At 41.8% G+C, this 20,392-nt stretch overlaps 4 protein-coding genes across 5 annotated transcripts; 2 read left to right on the forward strand and 2 right to left on the reverse strand.

Annotated features, from left to right (window-relative positions):
• Positions 1-213: 213 nt before the first annotated feature.
• On the forward strand, positions 214-3,599 carry LOC5512986 (caspase-3). Its single transcript, XM_032382528.2, has 2 exons — positions 214-584; positions 2,186-3,599. The coding sequence occupies exons 1-2, from the start codon at positions 293-295 to the stop codon at positions 3,139-3,141; spliced, it is 1,248 nt and encodes a 415-aa protein (XP_032238419.2). The 5' UTR covers positions 214-292; the 3' UTR covers positions 3,142-3,599.
• On the forward strand, positions 3,413-5,961 carry LOC125568299 (mucin-5AC-like). Its single transcript, XM_048730238.1, has 3 exons — positions 3,413-3,429; positions 3,836-4,493; positions 4,570-5,961. Exons 1-3 carry the CDS (start codon positions 3,413-3,415, stop codon positions 5,959-5,961), a joined length of 2,067 nt encoding a protein of 688 aa, XP_048586195.1.
• A 590-nt stretch (positions 5,962-6,551) lies between these two features.
• LOC5513022 lies at positions 6,552-16,295 on the reverse strand. Of its 2 annotated transcripts, none has more exons than XM_032382531.2 (6): positions 15,397-16,295; positions 9,926-10,023; positions 9,597-9,683; positions 9,061-9,147; positions 8,211-8,426; positions 6,552-7,446 (listed from the first exon to the last, which is right to left on the reverse strand). In XM_032382531.2, the coding sequence occupies exons 1-6, from the start codon at positions 16,232-16,234 to the stop codon at positions 7,267-7,269; spliced, it is 1,506 nt and encodes a 501-aa protein (XP_032238422.2). In that variant the 5' UTR covers positions 16,235-16,295; the 3' UTR covers positions 6,552-7,266. The 2 variants fall into 2 exon arrangements, with proteins under 2 accessions (XP_032238422.2, XP_032238424.2); XM_032382533.2 differs by lacking the exon at positions 15,397-16,295 and adding an exon at positions 12,405-13,299.
• Positions 16,296-17,190: 895 nt separating this feature from the next.
• Positions 17,191-20,367, reverse strand: LOC5513021 (nuclease EXOG, mitochondrial). Its single transcript, XM_001633233.3, has 3 exons — positions 19,834-20,367; positions 19,373-19,590; positions 17,191-18,943 (listed from the first exon to the last, which is right to left on the reverse strand). Exons 1-3 carry the CDS (start codon positions 20,324-20,326, stop codon positions 18,491-18,493), a joined length of 1,164 nt encoding a protein of 387 aa, XP_001633283.3. The 5' UTR covers positions 20,327-20,367; the 3' UTR covers positions 17,191-18,490.
• Positions 20,368-20,392: the final 25 nt, after the last annotated feature.

Below are 20,392 nucleotides of genomic sequence, written 5' to 3' on the forward strand. Positions count from 1 at the left end.
AAATTTGAGAGTAGGCTTAGCCTGCGTAGCAAGCGTTTCTATGGAGTTTCAGCAGGAATAGATAGCGAGCGAGGAATATCGCCGCGCGAAAAATGGGGCGAAGGCCATATTCCTCGCTGGCTCAAAAATTCCTGCTGAAACTCCACAGAAACGCTACTAGTAGAGTAGGCTACGAGTTTTACGTGGTCTGTTAGATCCCACTCCCCAACCTCCACTGTTAGTAAGGAGAGACTAGGACGAGCAATCGAAATAGAAAGAAACAGGAAACATTCCACCGAAACCCGCTCAAAATATGGAGCAAAAGCACAGAAATTTACTGCGAAAGAATAGAGTTGCTTTAGCTAGAGATCTAGAACCTCGCGAAGTCTTGAATTATATTTTCCAAGAAGGGGTTTTTAGCGAAAGAGACATCGAAACAGTGAATAGTCTCACGACAAGACAAGCCCAGGCTGAACGTATCCTAGATATTCTGCCTCGACGAGGTCCTAGAGCTTTCCCCGTCTTCTGCGATGCGTTATACCAGAGTGAAGCGAACACGCATCTTGCATTGATCTTGCAGGCTAATATTTCGGCCGGGACACAAGGTAATTTACAAACAGAAAAAAAGGTGCTATAGTAGATTTGAAGTAAGATGGATTAACTTGTTTAAGTTATCTAGTTTTGACTGATAAAATTCTTAGTTGGACATGGTCTCCCAACCTGTTAGACACAGTGCATCATAGTGCATCAGAATTGTACATTTGTATAATTATCAAAGTATATCCTGTCATTAAATCCTGGCTGTGCTACCTAAATCGATGCACTCAAATATATTAATGGGCATGATATACAGTTGTTAGCTCACCAGCATTGTCGGTGTAAACATTGGTATTGTTGGTTTCTTATTTTGATGATTTATTTTGTGTGTTTTTCCCCAAATGGAGGCTGATGAAGTATTAGTCTCTTTCGCAGCCCCCAGTGGTCGGAGTCACACAGCGCTCCCCGTCTGAAGGGGCTGCTCAGATTCGAACTACATTCCTTTCCCACTTTTAGCCATTCAAATTTTGGGTACCATATTTCGAGAACCGTTGCTTGCCATGGCAAGCAAACCAATCCCTTTCCGTGTATAACTGTATCATTCAAAGAAGAAGAGGGAGAACCGGCACTTGTTTGTTTAGTGTGGGTAATCCCTTTGAGATAGGGGAATGCTCAAAACACAAGACCAAACAGTTGCACTTGTTGAAGAGATTCAGGTAAAATGGGTGAAAGAAACCTTTTTGAGGGACTGGAATCTTTCAAGTCTTGTTGGGTCCAGCATCCTAAATCATTATTGAAGTCATCGTGGGAGAAAGAAGCGCAAGTAGTACATGACGTAGATGTTGGGACTGGAAATTGCAACACTTTCTAAGCTTTTCATCATCGACTGCGGTGCTGAGCAGACGCTTGATTCTCAGTTTGTCTCTTTTGTATGCACTTTTGATTTCTTTTTGTACCGGCTGGAGATTATCTTTTGCTCTTTGAAATTTTCACAGATTACGATAGCATGGTTTGCAAACACACAGTCTTCTTAATTCTCTAAACTTTCAAAGTCAACTATTTCACCCAGGTTAAGGGAAGATTTTCCAAATATATAGATTTTGTCCTTTCCTATTTTCTCTTAACAACAAATAAAACATTGGTTGTCAATGTTTTGGATCTTCTTTGGAATAGTATTCATTGCTATCCATTATTTGGGAACTCTGGCGCTTATCTGTTTTAAATTTGTCTAATTCTCAGCTGAAGTTTTCTCAGCTGAGTATGATTTCTCACCAAAACAAAATGACAAAATGTACAATGGAGAGGCTTTTGATTGTATTAGCCATCATCTTGATGACATCATCTTGATGTACAAACAATGAAAAGGAATGTAGTTCCAATCTGAGCAGCCCCTATGGGGGGAGCGCTGTGTGACACCGACCGCTGGGGGCTGCGAAGGATACTAATGAAGTATTGGTAAAAAAAAGTAGATAATTGCCTTTAATGCAAGTGTTTTTGTGATGAAATATTGAGCAAAGTGTCTAATGAGTTTTAACAATAACAGGTTGGCTTATTCAAATACATGTAAACCAAGAATTGTATAAAAGAAGTATAATGATTCTAGCCATGGATATGCGACCCTCATTGTTGTAGGCTAATATCCTATCTTTTATTTATTTCTTTTTTCTAGAAACTGAGCCACCAAAACAACACAAAGAAAAACTTCCAGTTAAAACCCCAGTAGAATCTGACAGTGGAATCAGTGATCTTGGAACCTTCCCCACAGATCAGCCAACTGTCAAACCAGTTGACCCAAATGCCACTATAAATCAATCTGATGATGACATTTATAAAATGAATAGAGACCCCCATGGCTGGTGCCTGATCATTAACAATGTTAGATTTGATGCAGACAGTGGTCTCAAGAGCCGTGCAGGGTCTGATATAGATGCAAGTAATCTACAGTCTCTTTTTATGTCTCTGCGATATCGAGTCAAGAGGTTAAATGACTTGACTATGAGGCAGATGAAAAAAACTTTGTTTGACTTTGCTAAAAATAACCACAAGAACTCAGATTCTGTAGTTGTCTGCATACTTAGTCATGGCCTAGAAGGCCGTATTTATGGAGTTGATGGTGGTCTCTTGAATATCTCAGATGTCATTTCCATGTTCAATGGGTATCAAGCCAAGGATCTTATTGGAAAGCCCAAGTTATTTTTTCTCCAAGCATGCAGAGGTGGCGATTTTGACCATGGAGCAAGAATGGAGCAAATTGACAGCCCTACAGATGTAGAGGAAAAGATAACCACTGAACAAATTATTGATGAGATCTTTCCTGAAGAAATTGATAGTGGTTTCCTAGAGAAGAGCTCCCTACCTTCAGAAGCTGATTTCTTAATTGCCTATGCGACAGTTCCAGGCTATGTATCTTGGCGTCACCAGGAGAAGGGTTCCTGGTTTATACAGGCTCTGGTTGAAGTTTTCAAGAAAGATGCCACAACTGAGGATGTGCTGAGTATGCTCATCAAAGTGAACAGGAAAGTCGCCCTTGAATTTGAATCTTTTAATCGTAAGAAGCAAATGCCGTCACCTGTGGTGATGCTAACAAAAAAACTATTCTTCAATGGCAATCCTGGAAACAGCTAAACAAATACAGCTACTAAGAACGATTTTAGAACAATCTAAGAACAGTTATAGGTAATTACCTCGTAATGCAATATTAAATTCCCAAACTTAAGTACTCCCCATATCACAAATAAGGAGCCCCTTTCCCCTTGTACTATATTTTCCCACTCTTCTTGGGCCCTTTTGCGTTTCTGGCATAGTATATGCTGGATATGATGTAGATTGTGGGTTGTTAAAGTGCAATATCAGATGCGAGGATGTTATTTTTGCTAGAGGACCTTGCAATCTTGAAATGCAGGTGCAGGTTATGTATGTGTGTTATTGTAGGTTCAGCATCTGTTTCGTATCACTCTTATCACTCACAAAATACAACATTGATATGATGCCTATGAAATAAAAAAGGCTGATCTTTTTTTTTTATTAGAATCTCCTATTTTTGTCTACTAAAAGATGGAAAATATTAAAAGAAAGGCTCATAAGAATAGAGTTCCTCCTTGAAGGGGATTATTTATTTTGGAGCACCATCCCTCCCCTCCTTTCCCTTAGCATCAGCCTTCCTTGGGACATCGATGGTAATCCTCCTACTCTCTCCTCTTGGCTCAAAATGCAAGATGGCACCGAACGTAGCGGGATTTCCACGATAATAATAGCAAAGACAACTGCAAGCACACACCCTTATCCCTAGCACATCTGATACTAGTCCCTCTACCCCTAGTACATCTGATACTAGTCCCCCTACCCCTGGCACATCTGATACTAGTCCCTCTACCCCTGGTACATCTGATACTAGTCCCTCTACCCCTGGCACATCTGATACTAGTCCCTCTACCCCTGGCACATCTGATACTAGTCCCCCTACCCCTGGCACATCTGATACTAGTCCCCCTACCCCTGGTACATTTGATAGTAGCCCCCCTACCCCTGGTACATCTGATACTAGTCCCCCTACACCTGGCACATCTGATACTAGTCCCCCTACCCCTGGCACATCTGATACTAGTCCCCCTACCCCTGATACATTTGATACTGGTCCCCCTACCCCTGGTACATCTAATACTAGTCCCCCTACCCCTGGCACATCCAATACTAGTCCCCCTACCCCTGGTACATGTGATACTGGTCCCCCTATCCCTGGTACATCTGATACTAGTCCCCCTACCCCTGGCACATCTAATACTAGTCCCCCTACCCCTGGTACATTTGATACTAGTCCCCCTACCCCTGGTACATCTGATACTAGTCCCCCTACACCTGGCACATCTGATACTAGTCCCCCTACACCGGGGATATCTGATACTAGTCCCTCTACCCCTGGCACATCTGATACTAGTCCCTCTACCCCTGGAACATCTGATACTAGTCCCCTACCCCTGGTACATCTGATACTAGTCCCCCTACCCCTGGTACATCTTATACTACTCGCCCTACCCCTGGTACATCTGATACTAGTCCCCTACCCCTGGTACATCTGATACTAGTCCCCCTACCCCTGGTACATCTGATACTAGTCCCCCTACCCCTGGCACATCTGATACTAGTCCCCCTACCCCTGGCACATCTGATACTAGTCCCCCTACCCCTGGTACATGTGATACTAGTCCCCCTACCCCTGGCACATCTGATACTAGTCCCCCTATCCCTGGTACATGTGATACTAGCCCCCCTACCCCTGGCACATCTGATACTAGTCCCCCTATCCCTGGCACATGTGATACTAGCCCCCTTACCCCTGGCACATGTGATACTAGCCCCCCTACCCCTGGCACATCTTATATTAGTCCCCCTACCCCTGGCACATCTGATACTAGTCCCCCTACCCCTGGCACATCTGATACTAATCCCCCTACCCCTGGGATATCTGATACTAATCCCCCTACCCCTGGCACATCTGATACTAGTCCCCCTACCCCGGGGATATCTGATACTAGTCCCTCTACCCCTGACACATCTGATACTAGTCCCCCTACCCCTGGCACATCTGATACTGGTCCCCCTACCCCTGGTACATCTGATACTAATCCCCCTACCCCTGGGATATCTGATACTAGTCCCTCTACCCCTGGCACATCTGATACTAGTCCCCCTATCCCTGGCACATCTGATACTAGTCCCCCAACCCCTGGCACATCTGATACTAGTCCCACTACCCCTGGCACATCTGATACTAGTCCCTCTACCCCTGGCACATCTGATAGTAGTCCCCCTACCCCTGGCACATCTAATACTAGTCCCCCTACCCCTGGCACATCTGATACTAGTCCCCCTACCCCTGGGATATCTAATACTAGTCCCCCTACCCCTGGCACATCTGATACTAGTCCCCCTATCCCTGGCACATCTGATACTAGTCCCCCTACCCCTGGCACATCTGATACTAGTCCCACTACCCCTGGCACACCTGATACTGCTCCCCCTATCCCTGGCACATCTGATACTAGTCCCCCTACCCCTGGCACATCTGATACTAGTCCCCCTACCCCTGGCACATCTGATACTAGTCCCCCTACCCCTGGCACATCTGATACTAGTCCCCCTACCCCTGGCACATCTGATACTAGTCCCTCTACCCCTGGCACATCTGATACTAGTCCCCCTACCCCTGGGATATCTGATACTAATCCCCCTACCCCTGGGATATCTGATACTAGTCCCCCTACCCCTGGCACATGTGATACTAGTCCCCCTACCCCTGGTACATCTGATACTAGTTCCCCTACCCCTGGCACATGTGATACTAGTCCCCCTACCCCTGGCACATCTGATACTAGTCCCTCTACCCCTGGCACATCTGATACTAGTCCCCCTACCCCTGGGATATCTGATACTAATCTGGCATATTAGATGCCAATTCCCTACTGCCGGCTATGGGATACATGTTATGGAATCTTAGATAAACATCATAGAATCTGGGATATACGTCTGGGATATACGAATCTGGAACCTGGGGTACAAGTCAAATGACAAAGAAAGCAAAGACCGTATTTCCATTTATTAGCTATGTACATCTGATACTAGTCCCTCTACCCCTGGCACATCTGATACTAGTCCCCCTACCCCTGGGATATCTGATACTGGTCCCCCTACCCCTGGTACATCTAATACTAGTCCCCCTACCCCTGGCACATCTGATACTAGTCCCCCTACCCCTGGTACATCTGATACTAGTCCCCCTACCCCTGGCACATGTGATACTAGTCCCCCTACCCCTGGCACATCTAATACTAGTCCCCCTACCCCTGGCACATCTGATACTAGTCCCCCTACCCCTGGGATATCTGATACTAATCTGGCATATTAGATGCCAATTCCCTACTGCCGGCTATGGGATACATGTTATGGAATCTTAGATAAACATCATAGAATCTGGGATATACGTCTGGGATATACGAATCTGGAACCTGGGGTACAAGTCAAATGACAGAGAAAGCAAAGACCGTATTTCCATTTATTAGCTATGTACACTATGTATTGATTACTGGTATAATATATAATACTACCTTCTTCGCACAGCGAAGGTTTTTATGAAAGTATATTTACACAATAAATCACGATAACTAAAACCTGTCCCTTCCCTCCCGTCCTATAGGAGTAGAACTGGAAATTTGTCTTTCTATGGTAATCGTTACCGTACTTATATTACTTTTATTAGTTTGCAGGGGCGGCGGACGTGGAGAAAATTGCTTGGGGATGCGATTTTTTTTAGATGAACGCGCGGTTTACATATACCTAAATATGTATCAAGCGTTACATGTATGAATCGATTGCTTGATAAATGACGATATTATTCATTTTTTAAGTTGTTTGTATTTAGTCAAACCCAGAAACCCCCGGGGACCCCCTCCCTCTCTTGAAAATTCTATCAGTCAAACCTTAAATATAAACACTTTTAAATTCTAAGATGGATATGTTCATTCTTGGCCTTTTTACTGGCTCATAGTACGAAATCGTTAAAAGTTAAAAAAAAGCTCTTAATTAGGATTATTAGGATATTTTGCTTATTAGATTAACAGCAATGGAATGTATTTTGAGGAATACATTCTCTCAGGTGGTTTGCCCTGTAGGTAAGGTGGGATTACTGTAATTAAATCCAATCTAATATGGCGTTTTACTAGGCCAGGGCGTTTGTCTGAGACCACCGTGCTGTGGTCACACCAATCTCGGGCACAGCCAGTAATGGAGGTAACACTTGATTAAGGAGGTGCCAGATGGAGGAGGAAAGAGCTTCGACTGGCCCTTACACGTGCAAATAAAGTTCTTTCCCACCACCCTCAGGTTATGTTCCTGCGCCCCTTCAGTAGAGCATGATGCGCCTATCAGAACGTAGTCCTGCGAAAAACAAAACGGGTTGAGTTTGGTTAGGTTAACAGAGTAACCGGAGCCGTAGCTCTCTGGGACACAATACAGAAACATTAAGAAAATATTCGGGGCACAGCCACGCCCCTACTGGTCATTTCCTTGAACTCGAATTTGTGTCACTAGTGAGTTGAAGTTATTCTCCCTTGTTTCCAGTCTTCTCGGATAAGGACACTAAACCGGAGGTCCCGTCTCTTCAAGCTGCACTACACTAACCTGAACCTGAAAGGACGTAAAGGAACAACGGGGACGCAATAAACCCTCTGGCAGTGACCACCCCCAGTGACAGTGCTTACAATGCTTACGAGGGCCATATGTTAGAAAACTGTGTATTCGGTTAATATCCTACCCTCGATAAACAGGGATTACTGTATTGTTTTGTTGTTGTATTGTTGCATACATTTTGAAAAAAAAAATTTTTTTTTGGGGGGGGGGGGTGGACTTTGTGCCCCAGTGCCCCACCCCTGGTGTTACCCTGGCAACCAAACCCATTTCCGTAAGGTACATGGTAAAGCTTTCATTATTTCAAAGAGTCAGCCTCCATTTTGTCATACTAGCAAAACATCAAGTAGGAGAAAGTTGGTATTTCCATCGACTAATTTGGAGAAGGTGTTGTGGTATTTTCGAGATTGAATCTAGGAAATAAATTTAAAAAAACTGGGTTTAGAAATTTCTTTACAATCTTTGTCTATCGCGAATAAGTCGCGACCTCTTTACTAGTGAAATTGTTCTCTTACCAAAGGCTCTATTTGATTGACAGCCACATCTGACCCAGCGCCTTGCGCCTTGCCGTCATTCATTTCTGTCTTATATTCACACGCGCTGAAATTAGCGGGACCTGGGGGGCCACGGGTCCCATTCAGCCCCGGAGGGCCCATATCCCCTGGAGGTCCCGGTGGCCCAGAGGTGCCATTGACTCCAGGAAGTCCCTCTTTCTCGGATAGGGCCTTGATCTGTAAACAATCATCAAAGCGATTTAATTAATAAAAAGTAAATTCATAATCTGCGACCCATTATCTTGGCAGACAAAACAGTAAACGCAAAACAGAAAATTTTAATCCGGCTTTCGAATAGTTTTTATTTTATTGATATCGTTTTATAATGGATCAATCTCCCACCTCAGTACTGTCACTCGTCACGCTATCGTCACGCAACTCGATGTTCCCTTATCATGGAACATTTATGATTTTCACTTCACCACGTAATCTCCACTCAGCTCTATCCCACCCCAACGGAATAAAAAATTCCCCGTCCCCACATTATAGTAACGCTTTGTTGTATACCCAGTATTTTAAAAAATTAAAGGAAAATGATAGGGAAAGGAGGGGCTTGGCTGTGCCCCCCCCTTCAATCTTCCTTTATCTTTATGTTTCTGTATTGTGTCCCTCACAATCGTACATGCCCTGCTACGGCTCAGACTACAGACTGTACTGGAAGTTTTTGGGAATGGGGTTTCTCATCCACAAGAAGCATATTCAAATCGTATTCACCTGTGAACGTCGGATACATGTGGACTGGAGGCGTGTAGGGGAAAAATTCCTTTTTCTAGAACCTCCAGATACACGGGAACGGGTTTTTTGGCCTTACCTGTTCATTTAATGTTATATTGACGCTTTGTAGCCGGGTTATCAGATCACTGTCAAACGCACGTAGCTCATCAGACGCTTGGGTTATCTGTGTTAAGAAAAAATAGACTAATTATCTAAGTTGTCACCTAATAGTGATCAGTACCCAGCAGGGTGTGTACTGATTCCCTCAATAGGTGACTCGTACAAAGCAATCTCGTGCCTTTTTGAGTAGCAAACTCGATCACGCCAAAAAAAAAAAAAAACAGAAAAACAGAAAAATAAAATATTTCTATAAAATTAGGCCCTTTCTGATATAAAAATTTTTTTTGCTGATTCGTAAGCGCTGAATAAGTTGCTCTATTTGTTGTCGTTATGTTGCCGCCTGACACCCAAAAAGTCAAATGATTTCAAGTCGCCTATTCAATCTGAAGTGGTCAGAGGCGGCGGCAAAAAACTGAGAAAGTTTTAGATTTCAGAGTTAAGGAGTGGGGGGCCAGAATCGTTCATGTAAATTAAAATACATTTACCGTCAGTGTGCTTCGGCTTGCCACTTACCTTGGCTTTAAAAAGGTTTTCGATAGACGCAAGTGTTATGCTTCCATTAACGTCTTTGAGATCCAGGCCTTGGTTACTATTATTCTGCTGTAAACACATATGCAACTTTCAGTCTTGACGTTTTACGATACTATGCCAAACATTAACCCATACTATGCAAAACATTAGGGTCTAACGGGTGGGATTATAGAAATTTGTAGTCTTCGCCTTATAAATGTCGATTATATTTTTCTCATCTGTAGCATCCTCCCCCTTCCCAGGCAACACCCTTACGAGGAGCCCCTTGGGGAAAATAAATAAGTATAATATTTTGATATTATATTACTTACCAATAGCGCCTGAAGGATCGTCAAGTTCTGTTGTATTTGCGCCAGTCTTTGAGAAATTTGTTCATCTGAGGTGGAGTAGGCCTGGGCCGAGGAACCTACTGTAAAAGATATATATCAGACGATATAAATATGTATATATATAGTGCTCGACTTTGTAGGAGCTTATATAGTTGAGCAATGAACGACTTAGTTCATCCAGGTAAAAATGTTTAATACAGGCTTGTTTCGTGGGTCAACCGTAAGGTCGATCCACTCCTCAGTTAAACCTTTCACAACTGTGACATCAATTAACAATTAGACTAAGAGTTCGAGTTTTCTATGAGTAAGCATTAAACTCCCATATATTATTTGTCGATTAAAAGAAAAAATACATATTCTGCAAACCGAGTATCGTCTCATACGCGAGTACGCGCTCCACAACACCTGTCAAAGAGTTTGATGGAAAGACAAATATATATATATATATATAATTTCTCGGATAGGACAACATTTCGGGGAACGGCTGTATATGCAAATCGTGCCGATTTCGAGATTTTTATCTTAATATAAAAATATCGCTTCCACTTAACTTCCATAAAAACAAAAAAAATTGATTTCCAAGAAGAGTGAATCTAGCGGAATCCGATAAAGCACAGAGGTATTAATAAAATCTGAAATATGTACGAAAATCGCGCCGAAACAAGTCTTCTGTAGGGAACTTAATATAAGTTGTTTCGTTTTTTATGAGAACGTCTTATTTTCAGTTGAGGATGGGCGATTCTTATTTTTGTAGCATTTTGAGGCTGACTATGTTTTTACGATGTTCTTAAATTTTAGTTAAAAATATAATACCCAAAAAATTATCATTATTTAAAAAAATATAATACCAAAAAATAACATGAAAAAACTATAGCAATAATTTTTAAGATTGTTATTATGAATGCCATCGATTCTGCATTTTAGAACGCATCAGACCATATTGACTGCACGATTCAGTTGTATGCGACTTGTCTACGACACCTCTACAACTCGAGTCGTAGAGTGTAAATCAGCCTACGACACCGCTAAGATGCTCGACTACGCAAGTCGTAGTGTGTAATTTAGGGCTAAGACATGTCGTAGGCAGATCGGATACGATTAAAATTGTGCTTCAAATTGTTCTTAAAATTTGGTGAAAACTCAGGCTGGACGTGCTTATAAAAACAGGTGTTTTAAAAAAAGTGTATGCACAAAGCAGGGCATGCTAATAAAAAAAATCACAGAAAATGAAAATTCTGTTGTTACGAACGACAACAAAGTCAATACATGCTCGCGGTCTTATAAAATGATCGAAAATAAATAAGAGACAGACAAGTCAACGAATATCTGGTGTGTTTATTTTGACGACAAAGAGCCAGATTAAAAAGCCCGAAGATTTCGAAACTTTACTTTGGGGTTACGCTTATTACCATATGCTAATAAACCAGGAACTCGAGACAACGCCAGCCAGACGGCACTCCTTCTACGGAATGTATTAAACGAAAGAAAAACGCGCTCGTGTTTCTGTGTGTCTCGTAAGATGAAAACACGATCTGTATGCTGTAAAATTAGTATAACCAGGGAAGTGTATAACTGAATGACGGAAGAACAATATTTAGTGTTAATCGTTTTACTGTTCATGGGCAGTGGTCCAGAACATGAAAAGATCAAATGAATTCATTCATTGCATCACCATCACCGCTGAAACACCGACGAAACTCTCTGCCTAAGCAATTTGTGTAAAACAGATAATATTAAGGCCTGGGATGCGTTACTTTTCTTTACGTGGCCGCTTTGAGGCACGTTTAAACGTTTTCTGTAAAAAACGCCGAAACCAAAATAGCAACACGACTAAACGAATTTTAATTACGAAATGTCAACTATAATACTTATTTATCCTATTTAGAAGAACATTTATTGGAACCCTAAAAAGATTTTTCCAGGAGCATTTTAGATAATAACATTATAGTGTAAAACGCGCTGTTTTTCGGGGTAAAATGACTTACTGTCTATAGAGATAGGTTCGAATTGGTAGTCAAAGAGAACAACAACCCGCTTGATTATTATATACAACACATTTGGTGAATAAAGACAAGAAAATGTCTTTCTGTTGCGAAATCCTCGCGGTGCTTTGATCCAACCAGTAGCGACAGGTTGGAGAAAGACACCAAGGAACACCCGCCATTGCAGCTGAAACACCACATGCGTAACATGAATATTTGATGCCACATCCTCGCCTCTGAGCCATAGGGGGGGACGCATTGATGCTATGCATGGATGTGCTAGCAAATAAGTTGTTACTACTCGCTACTACCCAACATTACGGCAACACCCCAAAAATATATTCAAAAGCCGCGTAAACGCCTCGCATGAGTTACAAGACTTTTGAATGTATATCTCCCCGGGTGCGCGGATTACGCAGTTGTACATATCAGGAACCTTCTAGTATACGCGCCCAATGATCTCTAGTAATCTATCTTACCTTTTGTGTTAGTGCGATTATTACAATGGCAACTCGGTCCTAAGATACCCAAAATCATAAGTACGACTAACACAGACGCAGTCAGAGACAACAGTAGCACGATATATAGTACGACTCGGTGGCAAAGAGGTTCACGACTGTTATATGTAAAGCCTGTCGTAAGGGATTCGTCCGATGTCGACATATTCCGTACGCAATTCGGAGCGTTCTTTAAGGGCCTTAGCGCCAATGTAGAAGGCTCGTATATATTATTCGCTTTTCTCCTCGGCCCCGTATGGCCATTAGTTAGACTCTGTTGCGCCATACGCGCAGGGTCCTCGTAGTTGTGGTCCTCCATGCCGGTTTGATCGCCATCAAACATCGACGAAGTCATAGATGGTGTTAGCAATCTCTGATTCGAGCTTAAGCTAGGATTGGGCACAAAATGAACCTCTGGTCTGTTATTCGGGTAACCGAATCGTCTTTGGTCCATGAGATCTGATCGTCTAGACATATTCACGTTTCTTGGTTTAGTCTTGGTCACCTGTAGAACGTTCACGCATAGCTTTCACGATGTAAACTTTACGCCTCAAAGCCGCGTGTTGTGTTTATGAATGAAGACTACGTACGCGGGAAATCACTGCACTGTGATTGGCTGGTTTCACTTCGCAGTACTGAGACGCCTCACGTTCGCCGTTCTACGTCAGATCAGGCGATTTGCGGGGGATGAAAAATGCGAGAGCGCACATTTGCCAAAATGACAATCTCAATAAAATTTCGCCATGCCAACCTAAAACTAACTCGCCCTTGTATGTCTCTAATTAAATATCTTCTCGTTTTAAAAATAACTTTGATACGAAGGTGTTTCTTTGTTTCTCACCTTACACCGACCCTAGTTTCTTCACGAAACTGCAGGCTCATGCGGTATTTTGTTTTTGTGAAACATATTTAACTATGATTTTTTCGCTATATTTTTTTTCATGAAGAGCCTCAAGGAATTTGTGCGATTCAAAAAATGTAAATACATTCAGAACAGGAAGTGTTTTTAATTAAATGGTGATCACACATTGTTTGAAAATACCAATAGCATACAAATAAATTATATATTTTTATTGTTCGCTATTCGAATTATCTTGATCTTTAATGGTCGATTTTTCGACTGGGTCCAACAAGCTTCAACCAAATATATAAATATAAAAAATAAATAAATTATTTTCAATAAAAAGGGGTTTGTTTTAGCAGTTTATTTGGGACTTCCGTTTTTCGTTCGTGTTCTTTTGTAGTGAATTTAGTGGTCTTATAATGTAGCGGAATCAACATATTGGATGTGGTTGGAAAGCTATCTTTCATATTGAGGAGGCAATTAATTTGCAGCAAGTCAGTCAGTCGAGCCACAACCATCAGAATATGACACGCAGATACAATAAGACGAGACGATTTACGACACAATTGTCCTTAGACAATCATGATCGTTCCATTAACGAGACTGGTTACCAGTCCAAAAATAAAGCTGAGTTCACATTCGCCGCGTTATCTTAGGCCGCTTTCGTTTCTATGGATACGACTAAGGAGGCCAAGCTTGCCTTCTCCCTGCCTCCACTCTTACTAAGTTACATATGACTTCAGGCTTTGGTAACATAGTTGGGTAATGACATATGACAGGTCAGTAACGAACTTTCCAAAACAAGCCGAGCAAATTATAACCCTTAGAAACGATGGGGCAACAAAACTAGCCTAAAAAATATCAAGCAAGAAAAAATATAAGTTTCTTCCCATCAGATATCAAGTGGACAGTCTCTTGATAAAACATTCGCAATATAGCTCGTCGCTGCTAAACTAAGTTAGAAGGCCAATCACGCCGCCATTTTTTCTGCTAAACGCCGAGTGACTCGAAGAATCCAGAAGTTCCATTTTATTTCATTCGGCTAATTCAAGCCGATGGAACCAATATATTTTCAATGAAATATCGTCAATAACACATCAGGGGCGGATCCAGGATTTAAAAATGGGGGGTGGATAATGGCCGGCCAGACGGCCTATAACTGATCCAGTGGTTCTTGATAGGTCGCTACATAGATCTTACAATTCTTCAAGCTGAATTGGATTTGTCGCGTCAGCAAAGTCAAGCTGGCAAAGGAAAATAGACAGTACCTCCCGTCCCTCAGACGTTTGTTTTCTTCAAACGAAGTGACTTTTCGTTTTTTTTTACTCAAACGGGGGGGGGATATCCAACCCCCCCTGTATCCGCCTCTGCGCATAAGACTTCATTTGTAGATTATTATTTTAAAGATTCCTTGCAAATAAACCGCTGTATTATCAATGATAAACAATGAAAAAAGAGTGGTTGATCGACATTCTGTCGAATCAGATAAAGGCAGAGATATCCTGTCTGTTATAGCCCCAGGCCCGTAGCCAGGATTTTGAGCGGGGTGGTTCGTTTTCTCTTCATTTGAGCGGACCAAATTTCCGGCATACCCCTCTCCTCGCCTTATTACATTAGGCAAGCAATGGCAAGCAATAAATTCAATCTTGTATTTAAAATGCTATTAATAGAGTGCTTTTCAACAGTTCAACATATAGCGATAATAAAAAAGATAAGACATATTGATGTGTATGGTATATCTAGCCAAACGTTATATTTTTGTTTGTTTGCTCTGAGCGGACCTTCAAGCCGGGTGGGGGGGTTCGTCCGAACCCCTTGAACCCCCCCTGGCTACGGGTCTGAGCCGTATGTTAATTTGCGACTGTTATATAACTACGTAAATGGAAAAAAATTTCAATCGAATTTCAATATGAAAACTATTTTTTTGACCATTGCACTTTTGTAAGGATTCGCGTTACTAGACATGACAAGAAAGAAACATATAATGGTATAAAGGCCATTTATAACAAAGAAAAAAGATCACAAAATCGACAAAATAATAACAGAAGAAGAGAATAAAGCAAACTTATCACAAAAACAAACAGACCGCTGAATGAAGGTTTATACTAAGCTGACTAAGAGTATACCTACCATCTTCTGTAGTTTTGCCAGGCAGAGTTCTTGTGAGAACAAGAATAACGAGGAGCAGTGATAACAATGAACAGAGTAAAACCAATCCTAGACAGACTCGGGCTAGCAAAGCTTCTCTCCATCCTCGTCGACACCCGCTCTGTGATTCCACATCCTGCAAATCTTTCCAGTTCTTAGTTGGGTCATTTCCTTTTGTTGACCCCTCATACAGTTTGTTTTTCTTCTTCCTGGGATGGCTCCCATATGCAGGGTTCGATACAGCAATCTTGGCGTCTGCTATGGATTGGTAGACGTCGATCGGGTATTTGTGTTTATTGAAGACATCTGCTGGAGTCTCATAATCACTCGAGCGGTGCCTGGGTTTTCCTTTTACTTCTTCGTATCCCTCATACCCCGGGTTAAGGTAGCTTTTATCTGCGGGTGGAAGAGGCGGTAACTCCCCCAGTTCGTTATCCGCAGAGTCCATAGCATACGGACTAAAGACTCTATCGTGTGATCGACGATCCAGGCTCATTGTTGAATAAGCTCGACCATCACGATCAGTGAACGACAACGGAGGTGGCTCTTCATCACAACTTTTGGCATGTGGTAAAGATGGAAGTCGGCCCCTGACGGAGTCCATGGCGTAAGGACTGAATTTCCTATCGTGCGATCGGTTATCTAAGCTCATTGTCGAGTAAGCGCGACCTTCTTGGTCAGTGAATGAGTTAGATGGCTGATCTTGATCATCTAAAGTCAAACCCGAATTCTCGTAGCCGGACAGCTCCTTCATGGCGAGTCCAGCGGTACTGGTATCGTCAGATGAGGGAGCTGGGGTTCTTATTCGCAAATTTGACATTTTGCAATGGAAATTCTGCGGCTTATAACAAGTCTTGTGTATTTAAACGATTCTGAATCAAATAAATTGATTTAACGTTTCAGTGATCACGGCTCGTAGGAGAGTATAAATAGCCATTACTTGTTACGGTCAAGAGGGGAAAGGTGGAGTTTGGTGAGGGTCGTTCGCTGCTGGAGGCACAATAAAAACGCGTTGTCTTGCCTACACGCTACTCAGTATATTTAAGACACCAATACGAAAGCGAATAAGAAATTGTAAAGAACAGCGGAAGAAAACATTTCATTTTTTGACTCGTAACAATCGACATTAACATTTACCTGGTGTGCTTCTTGGAAATGTTGGTGTGGAGCGTTCATGTCATCCCGGGTTGTATTCCTAGAAACATATAGACAGCAAGGTATCGAAACTTGCTCGAATTTCTTTGAAGGAAGATCAAATTCTCTTAGGTCAAGAATTTGTTGTGAGAAATGTGATATTATTTAGACGTATTCCTATTTACCAAGAAATAACAGTTTCAGTACTTCCCATTTATCACGGCATTATAGCGTTTTCTTGCCCTGTACACTATGGCTATAAACAATCATATCGGAATTGGAAACACTTAGACACACTCCAATAGAAACGATAGATTCTTTTACCTTAACGTTACTTACTCTGAGATAAACAATGTCCATAAACGAGTCGAAACGAGGAATTTAGAGGATAAGGGTCAAACCGCTAATCACGTTAGCAGGAGGTTCGCATATCGGCTATAAAATTCCCGTAGCATACATAAATTTTATTGAGGCCGTTCTTGTACCATAGAACAACGAACAAATTCTCTGAACCACAAGTTCCCGAACGGCCTAAAACAAATGAGGACAATAAGATATTTATTATACAGCGTTTAAGAGAAACATTTTCATCGCAATAAATATAAAAAATATATATAGTTTAGCAATGAACGACTCAGTTCATCACGGTAAAAATGTTTAATACAGGCTTGTTTCGTGGGTCAACCGTAAGGTTGATCCACTCCTCGGTTAAACCTTTTACAACTGTGACATCGATTTTCTCCGAGATATATGTATGATTGCGTGAGATGCATGTAATAAGCCGTTACAAACTGCGTAATGCGTGCGCTACATTTTCTGTTCTAGAAAAGTGTTCTGCGTTTGTGTCTACGTGTCGAGGCTCGTTTCTCTTGTTAAGCTCCTCTCATAGTCCACTTCCCTAAATAATGCACAGCGTTTTAGCCAGTTTAGTACAGTACCTGCCTGTCCCGGGGAATACCTTTTCAAAGTTACACTTTCGATTACCCACCACAGGGAAACCGACGAGAATTCTTGAAATTAGGCTGCAGCCGCACCACAAAGCTATTACCTCAAGATAATTATTTACATCAAGTGCGCATGCCTGAACGACATTTCGGCACAAACCTTTGGCTGCAAGATAATTATTTACATCAAGCGCACATGCTTGTTCTTGTGAACGATCAAAAGCCATTAGCCTGCGCTGTTATCTTAGATTATAACAGCTTTAACATTTCCCATAGTAAAAAGACTCGGTCCCTTAATCTGTCTCAAGCAATTGGGCTAGTACCGTAATGATTCGAATAAGCACCCGAGGCGCTTGTTTAGTTTTTCGGGTCTTTGTGGGGGGGGGGGGGGGGGGGGGGGAGGGGGGCGTTTATTGGGGAATCAAACTTTATTTTCGATAAACGGAAACTACATTTTAAATGCTGTTAGATTGTTTATAAATCGATTACAAATGACAATATCGTTGTAATATGAAAATGTCAATGCGAGCTAAATAACATGCAGATTTAAACCATTCTATTGGTGCTTTGGTTGAGATATTTTTATGGGGAGGAGAAGGGGGGCGCTTATTCCAAAATTCGAGGTCGAAGTAGGGGCGCTTATTTAAATCATTACGTTATTTTCTATATTTTCATTTTCAAGGTTTCCCCAGGATAGGTTTGATCGGGGCTAATTCATTAGAGCTTTTAGAGAATTTTTACAGTTTTGAGAATGGAGAGAAACAAATTCGTCAGCTCCAGCTGCAATCATACCACTGATAGTAAGACCATGCCTTTTCCCAATGCAATTATACTTAGAACCCTTATCCAGCAAATTGGGAGTTCATAAGTGTAGTATTGTCGCGGTCTTTCTGTGGCCAGTGCGGCGCACCATGGGATTGTGTAAGGTCAAGATGGCGGCCATTGCGTTGATGTTCATCTATTCATTAAAATAAGTAATCCAAAACAAGAGTGTGACATCATTGGTTCCATTCAGTTTTTTGCACACTATCCTTGCAATCTTTTTCCAATTCCATTTTCCTTTTTTCATAAGTCTCGAGAGCATACTTATCTATAGCAATCCCAGACTCTTTCGCAGCACTCCACATTTCATCAAGCTGTTCAAGGGAAAGACTGTTGTGGAGCTTACGACAGAATATTATTTTTTCCATAAATTCCTGGGACATCAATTTACAACCATCCACTTCACAAAGATCCTCTGCCTTTCCTTGTGGTAATTGTGGGAAAAATGCTAGCCCAGAATCCTTTGAAAGCTTTTCAATTGAGACCTGGAACTCTTCAAGATCATGGTCAAAGCTGATTGGCTGATTGGGCACAATAAAGGCCCCAAGTAGTGCAGGTTTTCCCTCTGTCTCTGCGAGTATTGCTTTAAACAAGTGAGTTGGAACAGCCACGTTATTTTCACCAATGACCTGTCAGAAAATGATATGTTAGAAGATGACTTGTCAGATAATAACATGTGAGAAAATGATCAGTAAGTAAATGATCGATGAGAAAATGATCAGTAAGAAAATAATCTGTGAGAAAATGGTCTGTCAGAAAATAATTCATAATTGATGTAGCAGTCTAGACCCTAAAGATGTCTTTTAAAATAAAGACAAACATTTTGACAGAGACTAACATTTTTTTGTATAATATTTTCATTATTATTCTAGTTCAAGAACAAGACTACTTTGGCATTTTGAATGATTCTGTAGCAAACTAATTGTGAATTGTCATCTATCTTTCAACAAAAGCAGCTCTTATCACTATAGTATAAAATACTGCATGGATATATTTTTTTATTGAGAATAAACAACACAGCAAGTCAACTCCAATAAGATTGAAATTAAAATTGTTACCTCATACTTGACAAATTTCTTGCCACCATTCTCATCTTCTTCAGAAGGTAGAAAAAGTGGGCCAGTCACAACATGTACATCTGAATAATGCTTTGTCAGGTATCTACAGTAAGACTCTAGTCTGTACCAAAAGCTGCTGTTGTTGTTAAGGTCCTGAGGCACTACATTCGAGAGGAAAAATGTTTCGCTCATCGCATGCTGGTCAAACCTACAATCAGCTGAAAGGAGAAAGGTTGTCAGGGATCATTGTTGGTGGGATGGGAAGAGAGAAGAAAAAGTGAGCGTGTGGATGAGGGGGACTGGAGTGGAGGTTAAGAAGGGAGAGCATGCAGGCAAACCATTGTTCTTGCCACTCTGCCGCTAAGCCTTACTCCCCTCCCCCCAGTCCCCCCTCGGCCTCTCCCCTACCCCCTACCCTTCCCTTGAGCCGCTACGCAGGCTACTAACATGTTGTCGGTTACCTGCAGGGGCCATGTGACCACGTGACCAGCCCCGCCCCAGGTAGTCCTCATTGGTGGCTTGGAAAATCGCTGGCACATTCAGGTCAGGTCGGAAATCACACCTACTCCTCTCACCCTCCCCCTTGAGTTTATCAGCGGTCACGTGCTCATAAACCCAGCGTGGAATCTTCCTCGCCTGATCATAACATAACACGTGATTCCTGTATTGTATAAACTCGGTTGATCGTCGAGGAAGACCATAACTCGAGATCAAATCACCAGGAAAACTTTCTCCAGAATCAACCGTGTCAATTGTTCTTAGTTTTTCTCCGAATTTAAGGTTTTCGTATTTTTTCACAAGTCTTCGAATTTGCTTTTTGGTATTGTCTTCTAATTTATCAGAGTCATTTGTTGTCTCGTAGTAAATCTTCGTTAAACCAGCGCCCACAAATAGTCCAACAAAAACATCTTTGTACCCTGGAAAGTGTGTTTTCAGCCAAAGTCGAGCGGCCATAATGATTCTAGCTGTAGGGCTTCCTGTGGATGTGAGAGACTGGGAGGTGAAAATTACTGGCCACAA

The sequence above is a fragment of the Nematostella vectensis genome, chromosome 7 (genome assembly GCF_932526225.1).
Source record: "Nematostella vectensis chromosome 7, jaNemVect1.1, whole genome shotgun sequence".
Lineage (NCBI taxonomy): Eukaryota > Metazoa > Cnidaria > Anthozoa > Actiniaria > Edwardsiidae > Nematostella > Nematostella vectensis.